This window comes from Diceros bicornis, chromosome 6 (assembly GCF_020826845.1).
Source record: "Diceros bicornis minor isolate mBicDic1 chromosome 6, mDicBic1.mat.cur, whole genome shotgun sequence".
In the NCBI taxonomy this organism is placed as follows: Eukaryota; Metazoa; Chordata; class Mammalia; order Perissodactyla; family Rhinocerotidae; genus Diceros; species Diceros bicornis.
The window spans coordinates 12,706,092-12,722,680 of NC_080745.1; the positions used below are offsets into that span (position 1 = coordinate 12,706,092).

Consider the following 16,589-nt stretch of genomic DNA (forward strand, 5'->3'; position numbering starts at 1 on the left):
CAGAGGAACAGGATCTTCCAGGGCCATTCTATGCCCACCTGGCACAGCCCCAGCACAGCTCCAAGCATGGAGACCTTGGGAAATATAAAATGGGAAAGCTGCTGGGGTCAATTGGGAATGATGCACAGTGCTCCAGAGAAATTCTTGTCTAAGCTCAAGGAAGGCGAGCTTTGACAAAATGAAGAAGCCCCAGTGGGAGCAGTGGTCCTAGGCTCTGAGACCATGCAGGCAGCCAGAGCATGAGGTGAGACTGTGCTGCAATAGACAGCATGAGGTCTGAGATCAAACTGATTTGGGCTCATAGTAGGTGCTCAATAAATATTGTGATGCCTTTGCTTAGTTTTAGAATCACCTGCTGTGTATTTTAGGCATGTTTATGGAACAATTGATTAAAAACCAGCAGCTATCTGTGCTCTCAGCTCTTTTGCATCTCTCCTTTCCAGCCCTTCTCCCACCAGCCACACTGTGCCTTCAGGAGCTTCAGAGGGGGAAGGCAACAGTGGCCCCCAGCCTGAGGAGGGCTTGGCTGGCCATTGCCACATGCCTGGAACGAAATTGATCGTTTTCCATTTGGATTACCAAGGGCAATGCTCAATTCATGCAGTGAGTCTTGAAAAATGCCTAGCTGCTTTTTGGACCCTCTGGTGAACACGAGCTTCTCATTCTGAAGGAGGTGCAAGGTCAATTCTGAGGGTTTTCAACTGGCCCTAGATGCTTGGCTTGTGCTATAGGTTTTCATATCTTCAACCTCCAGCTCTTGATGACTGACTTGGCCCCTCTGGAAGCCATCCCCCACATATAGGAAACCAGAGCTCTTGGGTACCAGAGTTTTGCCTACAATTCCAGTGATGATGGCTTCCTCCATAACTGAATTCTGAGGAGGATCTCTGGGCCTGGGATCCCAAGTGGAAAATATTTGCAAAGCCTGGATGAACTTGGGATCCATAATACATCTGTGTCTCCTCAGGGTAGAAAACTAGACCATTCTGAAGGCAGCATGGCATCATAGTCAGACATCCGTGGGGTGCAAGGCTTTGCGAGCCTACCGGGGCTTCTAATGTAAAGCCAGCTAGACTCCTTGGGTGAGTGTCTGACAGCTCCACAGTGTTAGACACAGGCAGGCTCTGCTGAGATGTGAGGGGGACCAGTTGGAAAAATAGAAAGGATAGCTGAAGTCACAGGGAGAGGGCAGCTAGCTGAGAATGTCCACGTGAATAAAGACATGTCCTTACACCTCAAGTTATCTGTAACCTTCCACAAAGGGCTGGAAACAGCTTCAAAATTAGATACACAGTACAACGATCCTTTAAAAATTACTCCAAAATGCCTTTAAAGGAGGAAAACAACAGATGTGATCAGGTACCTAGAGTGATCGAGTTACTCGAATTGTCTTGAAACTGCGAAAAACAGAACAGTTGTGCTGGGTCACAGCATTTTCCAGGGACAGATAACAAGAAACAGAGGGCTTTTGTGAACGTTTTTTTTTTCTGGAACATACTTTCTCTTGGCACTGAATATCAGATTTGTCCTTGTACTGAGGAAGGCAATTCTCTTTTTATAAAACATGAAAAGAGAGCGCTGCAGAATGTGATTTTTTATATTGATTCTCGGGAAAAGTAGGGCCCTAACATTTGGACTTATTTCTGCACAGGCGTTTGTCTGGGACGCTAGCCTAATCTGGCTCAGCTATCACGCTTCCCAGTGATCTCAGTTCTTGTTGAGCCCAGAATTTAGAGAATTCAGAGATATATAATTCTAGGATGGCTGTCTGGCTCTGCCTCTGTCCCATCTCTGTTGCACACAGCACACATCTTTGAACGGGCAAAGGTGTCCTTCCAGAGCCACGGTCTCTCACACAGTCTGAAATGCTCACTTGCCGTGTCATGGAGGCAAAAGCGTCCCTGGGCCAGAGGAAGCTGGTGGGGGTGAGGCAGTGCTTATATTTGGGGCCTGCTTGTATCTGAGTGTTTGTAATTTCTGAAATGTTCTTTCAATTGTATAGCTTACTTAAGTATAATGTTTAGAGTGAAATTCATTTTTTGGCACAAAGTTGAGCGTTATCCGAGTTTCCTTTATAGATTATCTTTGAAAAATATTGAAGGACAAAGAACTTAGAAAACCAAACTTAAGAAGCTATTAATTTCCCAAAGATGATTTTCCATGATAATCAGTCACACCCCCAGAGGCACCTCGGCTAGCAGCATGGAGGCTGAAATTCAAGTACCTCTCCTCCCCACCACTTCTGCTCCTTCAGCCCTGCTCACCAGAGATCAACACTGTTGATCGACTGGGAGGCTAAGAATTTGTAATGTGCATGATCACTTTCGTAACGATGGCTTCAACTCCGCCACTGAGGAGGAGAAATATGCTCCTTGGGCTTCTTGGTAAAGCACAGCCCTGAGAGGGCAATTGTGGAGACTGTGTGACTCAGACCCCCGGGTCTAGAGCAGAATTGCTGGAACCAGAGGTGAACTAAGTCACCTGGTGGAGTAACCAATGCCCCAGCATTTAGAAGCTTTTCACATGGTTGGCTCAATGGGCACGAGCAGCAGATCTCGGTGACCTGCAGTGCGCGCCACCTGGATGGTGCTCAGACCTTCCATGTTACTCTTTGTCCTTTTTGCTCATGTCTCCTCTTTGCTCTACCCTTAGCCATGACCTCAGACCCATTTCTAGGCAGAAGCCTAATTTAAGCCCCACTCTGCACCAAGCTCGTCCCCTTTGTCCTTCCAGCTCCATCCAGTCATCTTGCTTCCATGAGGGTAGGGGCAGGGGTGTGAAAACCCAGAATTGTGAAGGGAGCAACTGGCTGGTTCCAGGTCCCCCACCCCACTTGCTGTTTGTGCCCAGCCATCACCAGAAAACCTGGGACATGGATAGAGAAGCCATGCATTGTCTTTTTATTACTTTAGCATCTTTCTCAGGAATCTTCAAAGACAGGATCAACATGGATAACTTTAGATTAGTCCAGTGAGCTGAGGTTAAGGTGCTCTTTCTCCCGAAATGCCTTAACTCTGGGATGGTTGAGGAACTTATAGGTTGCCATAGTTACTCATAAATTAGCACTTGGCGGATGTATGAGAATCTGTTTATCGCTGCATCTGAGCTGTAAGATTGTTTAAAAATTTTATTTTATTTTAAAATAACTACAGATTCACAGGAAGTTGCAAAAATAATACATAGAGGCCCCTTGCAGTCTTCACATCATTTCCCCCAATAGTTACGTCTTATGTAACTATAACAAAATTTTAAAACCAGGAAATTGACATTGGTACAATATGTGTGCATAGTTCTGTGTCACTTTATCATATGCGTAAATTTGTGTAACCATCACCACTATCAACATACACAATTATCTTTATCATCACGAAGATATCTCTTGTGCTACCACTTTATGGTCATGCCCACCCTCTACCACCCCTCATCAACCTTAAAACCTGGCAGCCACTTGATCTGATTTTCATCTCTGTCATTTTGTCATTTAGAGAATGTTCTATAAATGGAATCAGAGAGTATGTGACCTTTGGAGATTAGCCTTTTTTACTCAGAATAATGCCATTTAGATCCATCCAAGTCGTTGGATGTATCAATGGTGTGTTCCTTTTTATTGCCGAGTAATGATTATGATATGAATATGCCAGAGTTTGCTTAACCATTTGCCTATTGAGGGAAATTTGGTTGTTTCTATTTTGGGGCTTTTACAAATAAAGAAGACTATTTACATTTAATGTAATCATTCAAATGTTAGGACATGAGTCTGCCATTTTATTTTTTTTTTACTACTTTTTTCCCTGTTTTTCATTTCTTTGTTTTCTTTTTCCTGCCTACCTGGGCATTACTGAAAGATTTGTTAAAATTCTAGTTAGATTTATCTATAGTATATTTGAGTATATTTCTTTATAAGAACTTTTTGCATAAATTTTAGTTGCTAGAGGTATTGCATCATATATAACTTATCACAGGCAACTGCTGTCGAGATTTTACCAGTTCCAGTGAAGTATAGAAACCATAAGTATTTAAGTCTTAAAGTCTTCTTCTAAATCTTGATCTATAATTGATATCTATCATTTTCTTAAATATTTCCTCTCAATGCATTAAGGAAAACCACACCCAATATTTCCCAAAATCATTTTCACACACACATGGTCTAAAGCAAAGAGAGACAAAGTGAATTGAAGAAGCAAGTCAGTGACTTGGCCAGCACCAGAGAGCCTGGCTTCCAGAACGTTCCCCTTGCCACTCTATTTCTTCTCCTGAGGGATCTTCTTCTGCAGAGCTGTTTATTCTTGTTGGCTGATTAGTCTTCAAGTTTTTTCCATAAGCTGCTCTAGGGAGATGTTGAGCGTATCCTGGGGATGGAGACATAAGGAGCTGAGGCAATTACTCCAGGTCATGGGGGTAAAACATAGCAAGGGCAGAGGTCATGCAGGGGTCACCTAGCTCATGCCCAGCTTTCAGAGAAGGTGGTGACTGGGTTGCTGTGAAGAGAGTTTTCATTCTGTTTGAGGAAAGAGAAAGCTCACGGTCTTCCTATCAAGTGTTTTTAGGCCTAATACAATTTCCAGGAAGTAAAGGTGACTGGTATTTTAGAGCATGAAGGAGTGTCAACCTCAAACCTTTTTCTTGACAGAAAAGAATTAAAATGTAGAAGATGACTCCTAAGTGATCTCTATCTCCAGTCTTTGCTTCATCCTACTGCCAGGGTTTCCTGGCTAACAAGGTGTCTAACGTAAATGTTTCCTGTGGCAAGTCAAAGCCCCCTGCCCATTTATTTCTCAATCCTGGCGAAGTTAAATGCACTTATAACCCCTTCCTAAGACATGGCCAGAAGAATGAAGGCATAGAAAAGCACCTAGATCGAGAATGGCACATAAATGTCGCATTACATGCCAACCACTCAGTTGGCAGTGAATCCAGAAGAGGTGGCTGGAGAAGGATTTTGAGGACCAAGTGCAGCGGGGGAAGTGGGCTGCAATAGAGCAGGAGAGGGAGTAGAGGGTCAGCCCCATGGCCCAGACCAAGGTCCTTCTGAGGGGCACAAGGAGATCTTTTTTCTTAACTCCTGTTCTTTGCTGATCCTTTTTTATGTCTAAGAAGGGAACACTAGTTCTAAAGAAAAAGTGTCTCAAGGGGAGGAATGGAAATGGGCAGTATCCAAAATAAGTAGCCACCCCTCGCAGCTTGGATCATGCATCCCTACATGGATTCTGTCCTTCTTGGGTCAGAGATGAAGTAGCTAAAATAGCAGGATGGCTGCCTCGGGGACATGTTCACCACCCAGTGCGCTAGCGGTGGCTCCTGAGCCTGAGGCACGACATCTCATCATGCACTTCACGTGCGTGATTCTTCTTCTGAAGGGCTTCTAAGAAGTCACTTCAGACGTTAAATGAAGAGAAAAATGTAGAGGACAATACTCAGTGCTGGCAAGGATGCAGTGAAATGGCTTCTCTAATATATTATGGTAGGTATATAAATGTGTGTAAACTTTTTATAAACTACTTGATAGCATATATCAAAAATTATTTTAAAACAACCACACCCTTTAACAATATTTACAACGATGAAGCTATACCAAGGAAATATTCCAAAATATTTTTAAAATCTTAATCATACAGGCATTCATCACAAAACTATTTCTATTAGTGAAAAACTGGAAACAACTTAAATGCCCAACAGTAACTTATAGTCATGCATACCCATCCTGCAGATGTTTTAAATTATGGCTGTTAAGACCATGCAACAACATGGGTTTCAAAGCAGGATAAATATGACATGAATGCTGTAATTTTAACTACATACAAAAATATACACAGAAAACCAGTAAGGAAAGCTGTCAGTACTGTAGCTGGCTTACACTGTAGAATTGTGGCTACTTTAAGCTGTTATATTTATTTATTTATTTATTTATTTATTTATTTATTTTTTATAATTTTATTTATTTTTTCCCCCAAAGCCCCAGTAGGTAGTTGTATGTCATAGCTGCACATCCTTCTATTTGCTGTATGTGGGACGTGGCCTCAGCATGGCCGGAGAAGCTGTGCGTTGGTGCACGCCTGGGATCCGAACACGGGCCGCCAACAGCGGAGCGCGCGCACTTAACTGCTAAGACACGGGGCCGGCCCTAAGCTGTTATATTTAAAACTATGTTGTGGTTTTATAATGGGAAAACGTTTAGTAAAGGGAAAAACTGAAAAGGGAATTTTGAATCTCTGTCTTCAGAGGTTTTAGTAATATGATGGAGTTGTCACAGCTAAGCATTGCAAAGGAAGATAAGCAGTGAGGAATGAAGTAACGAACTATGCTGTCTGCTATGGTTTATAATGTGAACAAGAAATAAGTTGGTCCCACTGAACTAATGGACGTCTCTCAGTGCTTTCCATTGACCGCTGCAGAACTTGCCACCAACGTGGGCATGTCTTGATTTAAAAAAAAAACAGTTTCCTAACGATATCTTCCTTTTCAGCCATTTGAAGGTGTGAGTGAGTGGTATAGAGAAGATTCTCAGCTACTGTGAGGATTGACCCTACCACTGTTATTTCTGCCAAAAGATCGAGTGTGAGCAGGGACACTGTCAGCTTTGAGATGCACCAAGCTCTGGTTCTTACAGAACTGACGTCTATGGAGTATGGACTCTGTGGGCCACCTGCTTTTGATGCAAAACCACCCTCCATTATCATTCCCACTTTACAAATGAGGGAACCAAAGCTAAGACGCCCAAGGAGATGGCAAGTAAGAATCACAGCTGCCCTGGACCTATATCTGTCCAACTCCAGAATCTTTGGCTCTTCTCTATGCCAGGCCAGCCCTGCACACCGTGTGGCCCTGATCTCCCAACTTCCTCAGACAATGCCGTTCTGCCCTGTCCTCTTTCAACTGGTCTTCCCCACAGGTTGCACAGGGCAAGCCAAGCTTTCCTCCACTGGCCACATTCCCTGCACCTAGCACAGTGCCTAGTAAGGTATTTATTTATTGACTGCACCAGCCCATATCTGCACCCATTCTTCCCTCATTCCCACAAGGGTCTGGAAAAGCTTTGGACATAATAACATAGGAATGCAACCTGATTCATTTACAGCCACTCAGGGGTTCCAAGTTTAGTTTAGAAAACTTCTAGAGTAAATTATGCAAGTGCAGATAAGAAAAAGATAGTACTGCTTTGAGCCCAAGATGTTACCTGCTGATACTTAATGATAATATCTGCCCATCTCTGTGGCCCAGTTTTGTCCCCTTCCCAAGACTAAATGTCCGTCTGCCCTCCTACCAACCCATGCTCTGCAATTCCTGACCTTTGAAGCCATGACCCAAAGCATTCCCACAGAACAAGCCCACATTTGAGAGCTGGCAGTTGGTCCTGAAATGTGTGCTCATGAGACCAAGAGTGTGCTGGCACTATTAGCTGCCCAGGCTGTAGGCAGGAGATGTCTGGGGCAGAAGTGAGATGGATGACCTTTTTCTGACTCGTTGTGCCTGTATATGTGGGTGTGTGCACGCAGAGAAGAGAGAAATGTGGAATGGCGAAGAACTAAAAGCCCTTCAGTCAACAAAATCACAAGCCAAGGAAGTAGGGAGAGGTATTTTATGGGCTTCGCTGGAGGAGCTATTGCAGTGATGAGGGAATCCCTCAGTTTCCTATGGATGCTGCCCACTGCCATCTTCCTTGCCTCCCTTTTCCCTTCCTGCCTCAGGGTCAGGGTCCCAGGTCACCTCCACTCATCCTGGGACTCCTTGGCCATGGAGTTGGGTGAGACCAAACTGGAAAAGATGGCCTTTCTTGGTGTCGTCGTGGCCATGTTCTTCATTCTGTTCAGCCTGTCCCGGGCCTGCTGGCATTTTCTCAGGCAAGGCCCACACAGATCCTTCTCCTCCACTAGATACAAGTTGTCCAGCCTTTTGATGGATTCTATGAACGTATTCGACTCTTCCGCCTTGGGAAAGGGGTTTCGCTTTGTGTTCAGCTTTTTCAGCTTGGGGAGCTTGGAGATGCTACTGGGGATGCTGTTCAGCAGGTTGTCATGGAGCCCCACCTCATGGAGCTCCTTCAGAGCACCCAGTGTGGTGGGCACGCTGTCCAGGTGGTTCAAGCCTAAATTCACAGTGCGGATATTCTTGAGCTGATTGAGCTCCACAGGGAGTCCGTTGGTGGTCAGCCTGTTGTTGCTGACATTGAGGTAGAGCAGAGTAGTCATCTGGCCGATGGACTCAGGGAGCTTGTCGATGTAGTTGCTGTGCAGGTCCAGCCACCGTAGATTCTGGAACTTGGAGATTGAGTCAGGGATCTTCCTGATCATATTCCGGCTAAGATCGAGCTCGTCTATATCATTCAGTCGCAGAATACACTTGGGAAAGTTGGTAATTCCCATCTTGCTCAAGTCAAGGCGTTTTCTCCCATCAAATGTGATTTTGATACAATTCTTGGCCACATTGAGGGTGATCTTCTTGCCCTTGGGGCCTTTCCCACCCTTGGCCATGTTCTCTTTTAGTGAGGGAGAATGTTTGAAGTATGTTGTCTGATTGGTAGGTGATCAGTTTGAGGAGTAAGTTGCATGAAACAGCTAGAAGATATACTCTGATAGGAAGAAAAAAATATCTAGTTAGGAGATGCCGTGAGGGTGCTGGACTCCCCCCAAATTGTAATGCTTTGCTCTCTATTGGTTTAAAAGGAGAGAAAGAGGAGAGAAATTAGGGCATGAACAGAAGTAACCCAGCCAAAGACCTTCAGCAAATTGAATGCCCTCTTCAGACCTCAGTGTTCCCAGATGTAAGATGGAAGGTGCAGGGGTGGCCTGAAGGATGCTTGATGCCCCTCTGGCTATGCCATTCCCTAACTTATGAATCTTACCATTGTCCTGGACATTCACATACTCCCCTCCTCCCCATGTCCAGGGCTAGGTGTATGTGTGTGTTCTTGGATATTGCCACTTCCCAGACCCTCACATAAATCGAGGGTTTACTTCGAGTTATCCCACGATTTCCTCAGGGTAGGCCTGCTGAGTTCTCAGAAGCAACATAGCCTGGATATGAGGGAATAAGGTGGGAGTTAAGAATGACTTATGTATTACATGTCTCTTCACCTTCTGAGTCCAGAGGAACTAGTTAGGCCTTGTTGCTATGCCTGCATGGCAATAGGAACGGCACAGAAAAGTCTGTCTTTCAGCCCACAAGTAAGAGGATGTGCCTACACCATGCCCGTGAGCATGGAGCAGGCCGGGGTTGAGCCTGGCAGAACATAAAAGGGACTGCTGCCTTTTTCCACCTCCTACCCCTTCACTTCCTCCCCTCACATCCTTCACACTGAAATTCACCTGTACACACCTCCGCACGGATGGGTGTGGTGATAGTCATGACTGCCACTATACAGAGAAGCAGAATGTACAGAGTGATGGGAGATTCTGGCCTCAGGATGCTTGGCTTAGAAGTCCAGCTCTGCCATGAATGATTCTCTTAAATTTTAGTGCCTCAGTTTCCTCATTTTTCAAAATAGTCCCCCAATAGGGCTCTTAGGGAGTGTGAATTATCTAAACTATACAGTGCTAACGATAGCGCCTAGCACATAGTGACAGCTTGATTAATGTTAACTATTAAGTATTATTATCAGGAACTTTGGATATATTGATTTTACTCCTCACAATCTGGCAAGATCCATAGGATTATCCTCGTTGTAAAGGGAGGAAGACTGAGGCTCAGGAGTGAGGAAGGTCTACAGCTAGGAAGAGGAACTTCCTGTCCTAGGAATTGTCCTGTCCTGTTCTGGAGGCTCTTTTCTTTTCTAAAACTTGCTGTCTCTTGCTTGCTGATTTTCTATTTTAGACCAAACTCCTATAGCAAACAGCAGCATGCTGTCAGGAGACAAATGCTTACATTGCTTCCATTTCCCCAGGATGGGCAGGAGGGGTGCCAGATAGTTTCTGTGCTTCATCATACAGGCCCTTTATCAGGAACCAAGTTTATATAACACATGAAGCGCCAGCAATCAGCTGTGTGAGCTTATCATCACATTTTCCTCATATAGTAATCCTCAGTGTCAAAGGGAAGTGGGTAAAAATTGCCTTCCACATTCGTACTATCAATACCACTACAGTCATGTGCTCTATAATGACATTTCGGTCAACAATGGACCACGTGTACAACGGTGGTCCCGTAAGATTAGTGCCATACAGCCTAGGTGTGCAGTAGGCTATACCCTAGGTTTGTATAAGTACACTCTAGGATGGTCACACTACGACAAAATCTCCTAACAATGCATTTCTCAGAATGTGTCCCCATCCTTAAGCGATGCATGACTGTATTGCCACTCTTAGCTGAAGGGCAGAGGGTCCCACTCTGTGCAAGTCCTATTGGATCAGAGCCTCCTAGAATGAATGGAGGTCCCTATAGTAAACCATCGAGAGTATTCTCAGCTCACAGCAGCATTGATGTTCCTTTCAGCAGGCCTTGTAAGCTGAACCTATTCTTTAAAAACAATGGACCAACCACATTCATGCATAATTAATTGGCTGGTTACCAAAGACAGTAGTGTGTTCACCAGTGTTGAAGTTTCTATGTCCTGCAGCTCTGAGAAACCAGATGGGATAAAGCAGCTTGAAAATGGCAGCTGGCCTTTCATTCCCAGTTAAGATGAAGGAAGTGCGCTCTGCCCCATCTCTCTCAATGAGGGCAGCTCCAGGCTCTAGAGAGATCGCGCAGAGCAGCTCTCTGAGGTCTCTGGAGATAAATAGTTATCAGACAGATTGGAGAAGGAGCTGAAACGTAAGACCGACTTTGCACTGGTGATGACAGAAAGATTTCCAAAAAAGGCTTTTCTCTCCGGCCAAGGAACAGGAAAGAGGGCCTTTTAGGGTCAGAGAGAGTAAGGGAGATCTCCTGTTTTTCCCTTTGTTTTCTCCATTCTTTCCTGCCCCAGGCAATCCTGTATCACTGGAGTCAGCCAGGGAGGCACCAAAAACTCTGAGGAAGGAAAACCATTGTCACTGACCAAACTGTGGTAGCAAGAGCATGGAGGTTGCTTTTTTTCTCTAGTGCTAGCTTTCTCTAGCTTTATCCTAGTGCTACTTGGCCCTGAAGGCAGAAACAGTGGCAGGAAGTATACAGCAGATTTAGAAAACAAAATCCTGGATTTCTAGGCAGAAGAACAAGGTGGGGGGAGGGTGAGGGTAGCTCCTGGGGAGCCACAAATTACTGGGGAGATTGCAAAGAGGTAGGAGTTTAATAAAGTTGCATAGGAGCTCCTGGATGCACCTGAGCTGCCTATACATGGATGAAACCTTGAACAGGGTCTTCAGTGCCTAATCCTAATCCCTGAACCCAGGCTTTGAGAATGGAGCTAGGAGATAGACCTCTGTGCAGGTTCCAGGCTGGTGCCTGAGTGGTAACGTGAGGGACTGATTCAGACAGCACTGTCAATTCTGTGAAAACTGGAAGGACATTATAACCATAGGCTATAGAATCTACAGAGGGTTTGCTAGAACTTGTAGCCCGTGATTGCCTGCTAAAAAATATATAGGTAGATATTGATATCGATATGTGGATGTATCCTAGAAGGAGAGGAAATAGAATTGTGGTGCAGAAAATTTGAAGGAAAAATGGGTAAAAAGTTCCAAAAGTTGGTTAAAGACATAAAAATTACAGATGCAAGAAGCTCAGTGAACTCCAAACAGGATAAATAAACTGAAAGAAATCCACACTCAGACACGTAATCAAACTGCTCAAAATTAAAGAAAAAACTTAAGACCTGCAGAGAAAAACAACACGTTACCTACAGGGGAACAGCAATACGAATGACTACTTGTTTCTCATTAGAAACCATGGAGGCCAGAGGTACTGAAAAAATGCTTTTTAAAGTGCTGAAACAAAAGAATTGTCAACCAAACAGAGAATAAAGGCAAAATAAAGATATTCTCAGATGAATGAAAAATGAAGGGATTTGCCACTAGTTGAGCTGCTGAAAAGAAACGCTAAAGGAAGTTCTTCAGATGAAAGGGAGACAATACAGTAGTCTTGTTCACGGGGGAGATGTTCTAAGATCCCCAGTGGATGCCTGGAACGATGGGTAGTAGCAAATCCTATATATACTATGTTTTTTCCTATACATATATACCTATGATAAAGTTTAATTAATAAATTAGGCACAGTAAGAGATTAACAACAATAACTAATAATAAAATACAACAATTATAGCAATATACTGTACTAAAAGTTGCCATAGATCTTAGCAATCTCAGCATATGATTTTTTTCTTCCCTTGCCAAGAACTTTCACATTTTCACTTAAAGGAAGCATTTTCTAGATTCTCTTTGGCATATCTGAATTGCCAGTATTGTTACTCTTGCACTTTGGGGCCACTGTTAAGTAAAATAAGGGTGACTTAAACACAAGCACTGTGCTACCACGACAGTTGATTTGATAACCGAGACGGCTACAAAGTGACTCTGGGCAGGTAGCGTATACAATGCAGATACTCTGGACAAAGGGATGATTCATGTCCCAGGCAGGACCGAGCAAGACAGTGTGAGATTTCATCATGGTACCCAGAATGGCGTGCAATTTAAAACTTATGAATTGTTTATTTCTGGAATTATCCTTTTAATATTTTTGGACCACAGTTGACCGTGGATAACTGAAACCTCAGAAAGGGGGGACTGCTGTACTAGAGAGAAACTTGGACTTTGAGACTAAAGAGAGAACAGTGAAAATGGTAAATATGTGGTAAATATAATAGTTTTCTCCTTTTAAGATCTTTAAAATATGTGTGGTGGTTGAAAGCAAAAATTATAACACTATCTGATGGGGTTTTCAGTGTACGTAGATGGAATACATAGGACCACTACAACATAATGGGGGAAGTTAACGGGACCTATATGGTAGGTAAGGTTTTGCATTGCTTTTGAAGTGGTAAAATATTAGTTTTAAGTGGTTGTAGAAAGTTAAGTATGTATATTTTAATCTCCAGTGCAATCACTAAAATAATATACAGAAAGACACAGTAAAAAACTAAATATATAAATTAAAATGAAGCAGTAAAAAAATTCAAATGATCTAAAAGAAAGCAAGAAAAGAGAAATGGAACAAACAGAAAATTATTAAAATCGTAGACCTAAATCCAATCATATCAATACTCACATTAAATGAAAATGACCTAAATACACCAATTAAAAGCATAATTATCAGAATAGTTAATAAAAGAAAAAGACCCAATTATATGGTATCTATAAGAAATCTGCTTTAAATTAACAAATGTAAGTTAGACTAAAAGAATGGAAAAAGACATACTATGCAAACACTGAAGGGAAACAGGAGTGACTTTATTAATATCAAAGTATATTTCAATAAAAATTTACCTGAGATTAAAAAGAATACTACATAATGATAAAAGGGACACTTTACCAAGAAGATACAAAAATCCTAAATGGGTATGTACTTAACAACAGAGCTTTGATATAAATGAAGCAAAAACTGTTAAAATTGAAAAGTGAAATTGACAAATCTATCATTAGAGTTGGAGACATCAATACTCATCTCTCAATAATCAATAGAACAACTAGAGAGAAAATCAACAAGGAACAGGGTTTCTCAACCTTGGCGCTCTTGACATTTTGGGCTAGACAATTCTTTGTTGTTGGCAGGGGTGGGGCAGTGATGGGGGAAGGCCTGTCCTGTGCATTGTAGGATGTTTAGCAGCAGAAGGCCAGAAGATTCTACCCCCTAAATGCCAGTAGCTCTCCATCAGTTGTAGCAATCAATAATGTCTCTAAACGTTGCTGACTGTCCATTCGGAGGCAAAATTGCCCCCAGATGAGATCTACTGATATAGAAGAACTAAACAGTACCATCATCCAACTGGATCTGTTGATATGTATAAAACACTCTACCCAGTAACAGAATACATGTTCTTTTCAAATGCACCTGGAACATTCACAAATATAGACTATATTTTTGGTCATGAAATAAACCTTAATGAATATAAATGAATTGAAATTATACAAACAATGTTCTCAGAAAATAATGGAATTAAATTAGAAATCGGTATCAGAATGGTAATTGGAAAATTTCCAAATAGCTAATAATTAAACAACACATTTATAAATAATCCATGAGTCATTCCAAGAAGTCTCAAGGGAAATAAAAAAAAATTTTGAGCTAAACAAAAATAAAAGTAGAACATATCAAAACTTATAGTATGCAACAAAAGCAGTGATTAGAGGGAAATTTATAGCTTTAAATGTTCATCCTAGGAACATTTTAAAAAGTAAGAAAGGTCTCAAATCAATATAAACTTCCACCTTAAGAAACTGGTAAAGAAGAGCAAAATAAACCTACAGCATGCACAAGGAGGAAATAATAAAGACAACAGCAGAAATCAATAAAATTGGAAAGAGAAAGACAATAGAGAAAATCAATGAAACTAAAAGCTGGTTCTTTGAAAAGATTAATGAAATTGACAAATCTCTAGCCAGACTAACAATGAAAAAAAAGAGAGAAGACATAAATTACGAGTATCAGTAATTAAAGAGAGGATATGACTAAAACCCCACAGACATTAAAGGGATAATAAGAGAATAGTGCAAACAACTCTAGAAAAAACTTAGATAAAATCAATCACAAACTAAAAATCTCACCCATGAAGAAATAGACAACCCATAAAGACCTGTATTTATTAAAGAGACTGAATTCATAGTTGAAAAGTTTCCCCAAAAATCTCCAGACCCAAATGGTTTTATTGGCAAATTCTACCAAACATTTAAAGATGACAACACCAATTTTACATGATCTTTTCCAGAAAATAGAGGAGAGAGCCAATGCTAACTTATTTTCGTAGGCCCGCATTACCCTGATATTAAAATCACACAGACAATATAAAGAAAGAAAACTACAGACCAATGTCCCTCAAGAACATAGACACAAAAATCCTCAACAAAATATTAGAAAATTGAATCCAGCAATATATAACAAGAATAATATATGACAACCAAGTGGGAATGCAAATTTCATTCAATATTCAGAAATCAATGTAACACAGCATATTAACAGACTATAAAGAAAAACATACATGATTATATCAACTGATACTGAAAAAACATGTGACAAAATTTAGTATCCATTCATGACAAAAACTCTCAGTAAATCAGTAATAGAGAAGCTCTTCCTTAACCTGATAAAGGGCTTCCACAAAAAACCCACAGCTAACATCATACTTGGGGACAGAGTGCATGCTTTCCCTGCTAGGTTTGGGAACAAGGCCAGAAGGTAAACTCTCACTATTCCTATTCAATATCATATTGGAGAGTCTAGCCAGTGCAATAATGCAAGAAAACTAAAACGCATACACATAGGAAAGAACAAAATAAAACTGTCCCTATTCACAGATGACCTGATTGTCCTCATAAAGAATCCCACAGAATTTAAACAACACTCTTGGAGCTAATTAGTGACTTTAGCAAGGTTGCAGGATACAAGGTTAAAATACAAAACCCCCGCTGAATTTCTATATCCTAGCAATGAACAATTGGAAACTGAAATTTGAAAAATAATAATGCTCCAAAAAATAAAATACTTATGTATTTCACATAAAATACTTATGTGTTCACATAAGTAACAAAAATGTGCAGGATTTCTCTGATAAAAATTACAAAACACCGATGAAAGAAAGCAAAGAAGATCTAAATAAACAGAGAAACGTACCATGATCATGAGTTGGAAGACTCAATATAGTTAAGATGTCAATTCTTCCCAAATTGATCTAAAGGTCAATGCAATTCCAATAAACACTACAGCAGGATTATTTGTATATATGAACGAACAGATTCTAATATTTGTATTGAAAGGAAAAGAAACTAGAAATCCAAAACAATTCTGAAAAAGAAAAATAAAGTTGGAAGATTCATGCTTCCCTATTTTAAAACTTACCATGTAATTACAACATGTGGTATTGGTAGAGGGACAGATATGTAGATCAGTGAAATAGAAAATAGAGCCCAGAAATAGATAGACATAAATATGGCCAATATGATCAGTTGATTTTTGACAAAAGCTCAAAGGAAATTCATGGAGAAATAATAAACTTTTCAACAATTGGTGTTGGAACAATTGCTTACCATATGCAAAATTTGAATCTCAACCTAGTGAACTTTGAGTTAATTAACTCAAAATGGATCATAGATGTGAATGTAAAATGTAAAACCATAAAACTTTTAAAAGAAAACATAGAAGGAAAATCTTCATGACCTTGAGTTAGGCAGAAGTACAATCCATAAAAGAAAATATTGGCAAATTAGACTTTAACAAACTTTAAAAGTTTTGCTCTATAAAAACAAAAAACTGTTAAGAATGAAAAGACAAGCTACAGACTGGAAGAAAATATTTTCAAATCATATATCCAACAAAGGACTAGTATCCAGAATCTATAAAGAACTCAAGGTCAACAGTAAGATAGAAAAAAATGCAATAAAATAATGCCCAAGAGATTTAACAAGACATTTCACCACAGAAGTGATATGGTTGGCAAATAAGCCCATAAAAAATTACTCAACACTATTTGTCACTAGGGAAATGCAAATTAAAATCACAATCAGATGCTACTACACAGTTATTAGAAT

General features: G+C 41.0%; 2 protein-coding genes across 2 annotated transcripts in view; one reads left to right on the forward strand and one right to left on the reverse strand.

Moving 5' to 3' along the window:
- Positions 1-16,589, forward strand: part of WDFY4 (WDFY family member 4) — a 277,648-nt gene that overhangs the window by 197,894 nt on the left and 63,165 nt on the right. The window lies entirely within an intron of this gene.
- Positions 7,701-8,468, reverse strand: LRRC18 (leucine rich repeat containing 18). The gene has a single exon (XM_058542854.1). The coding sequence runs from the start codon at positions 8,466-8,468 to the stop codon at positions 7,701-7,703; it is 768 nt and encodes a 255-aa protein (XP_058398837.1).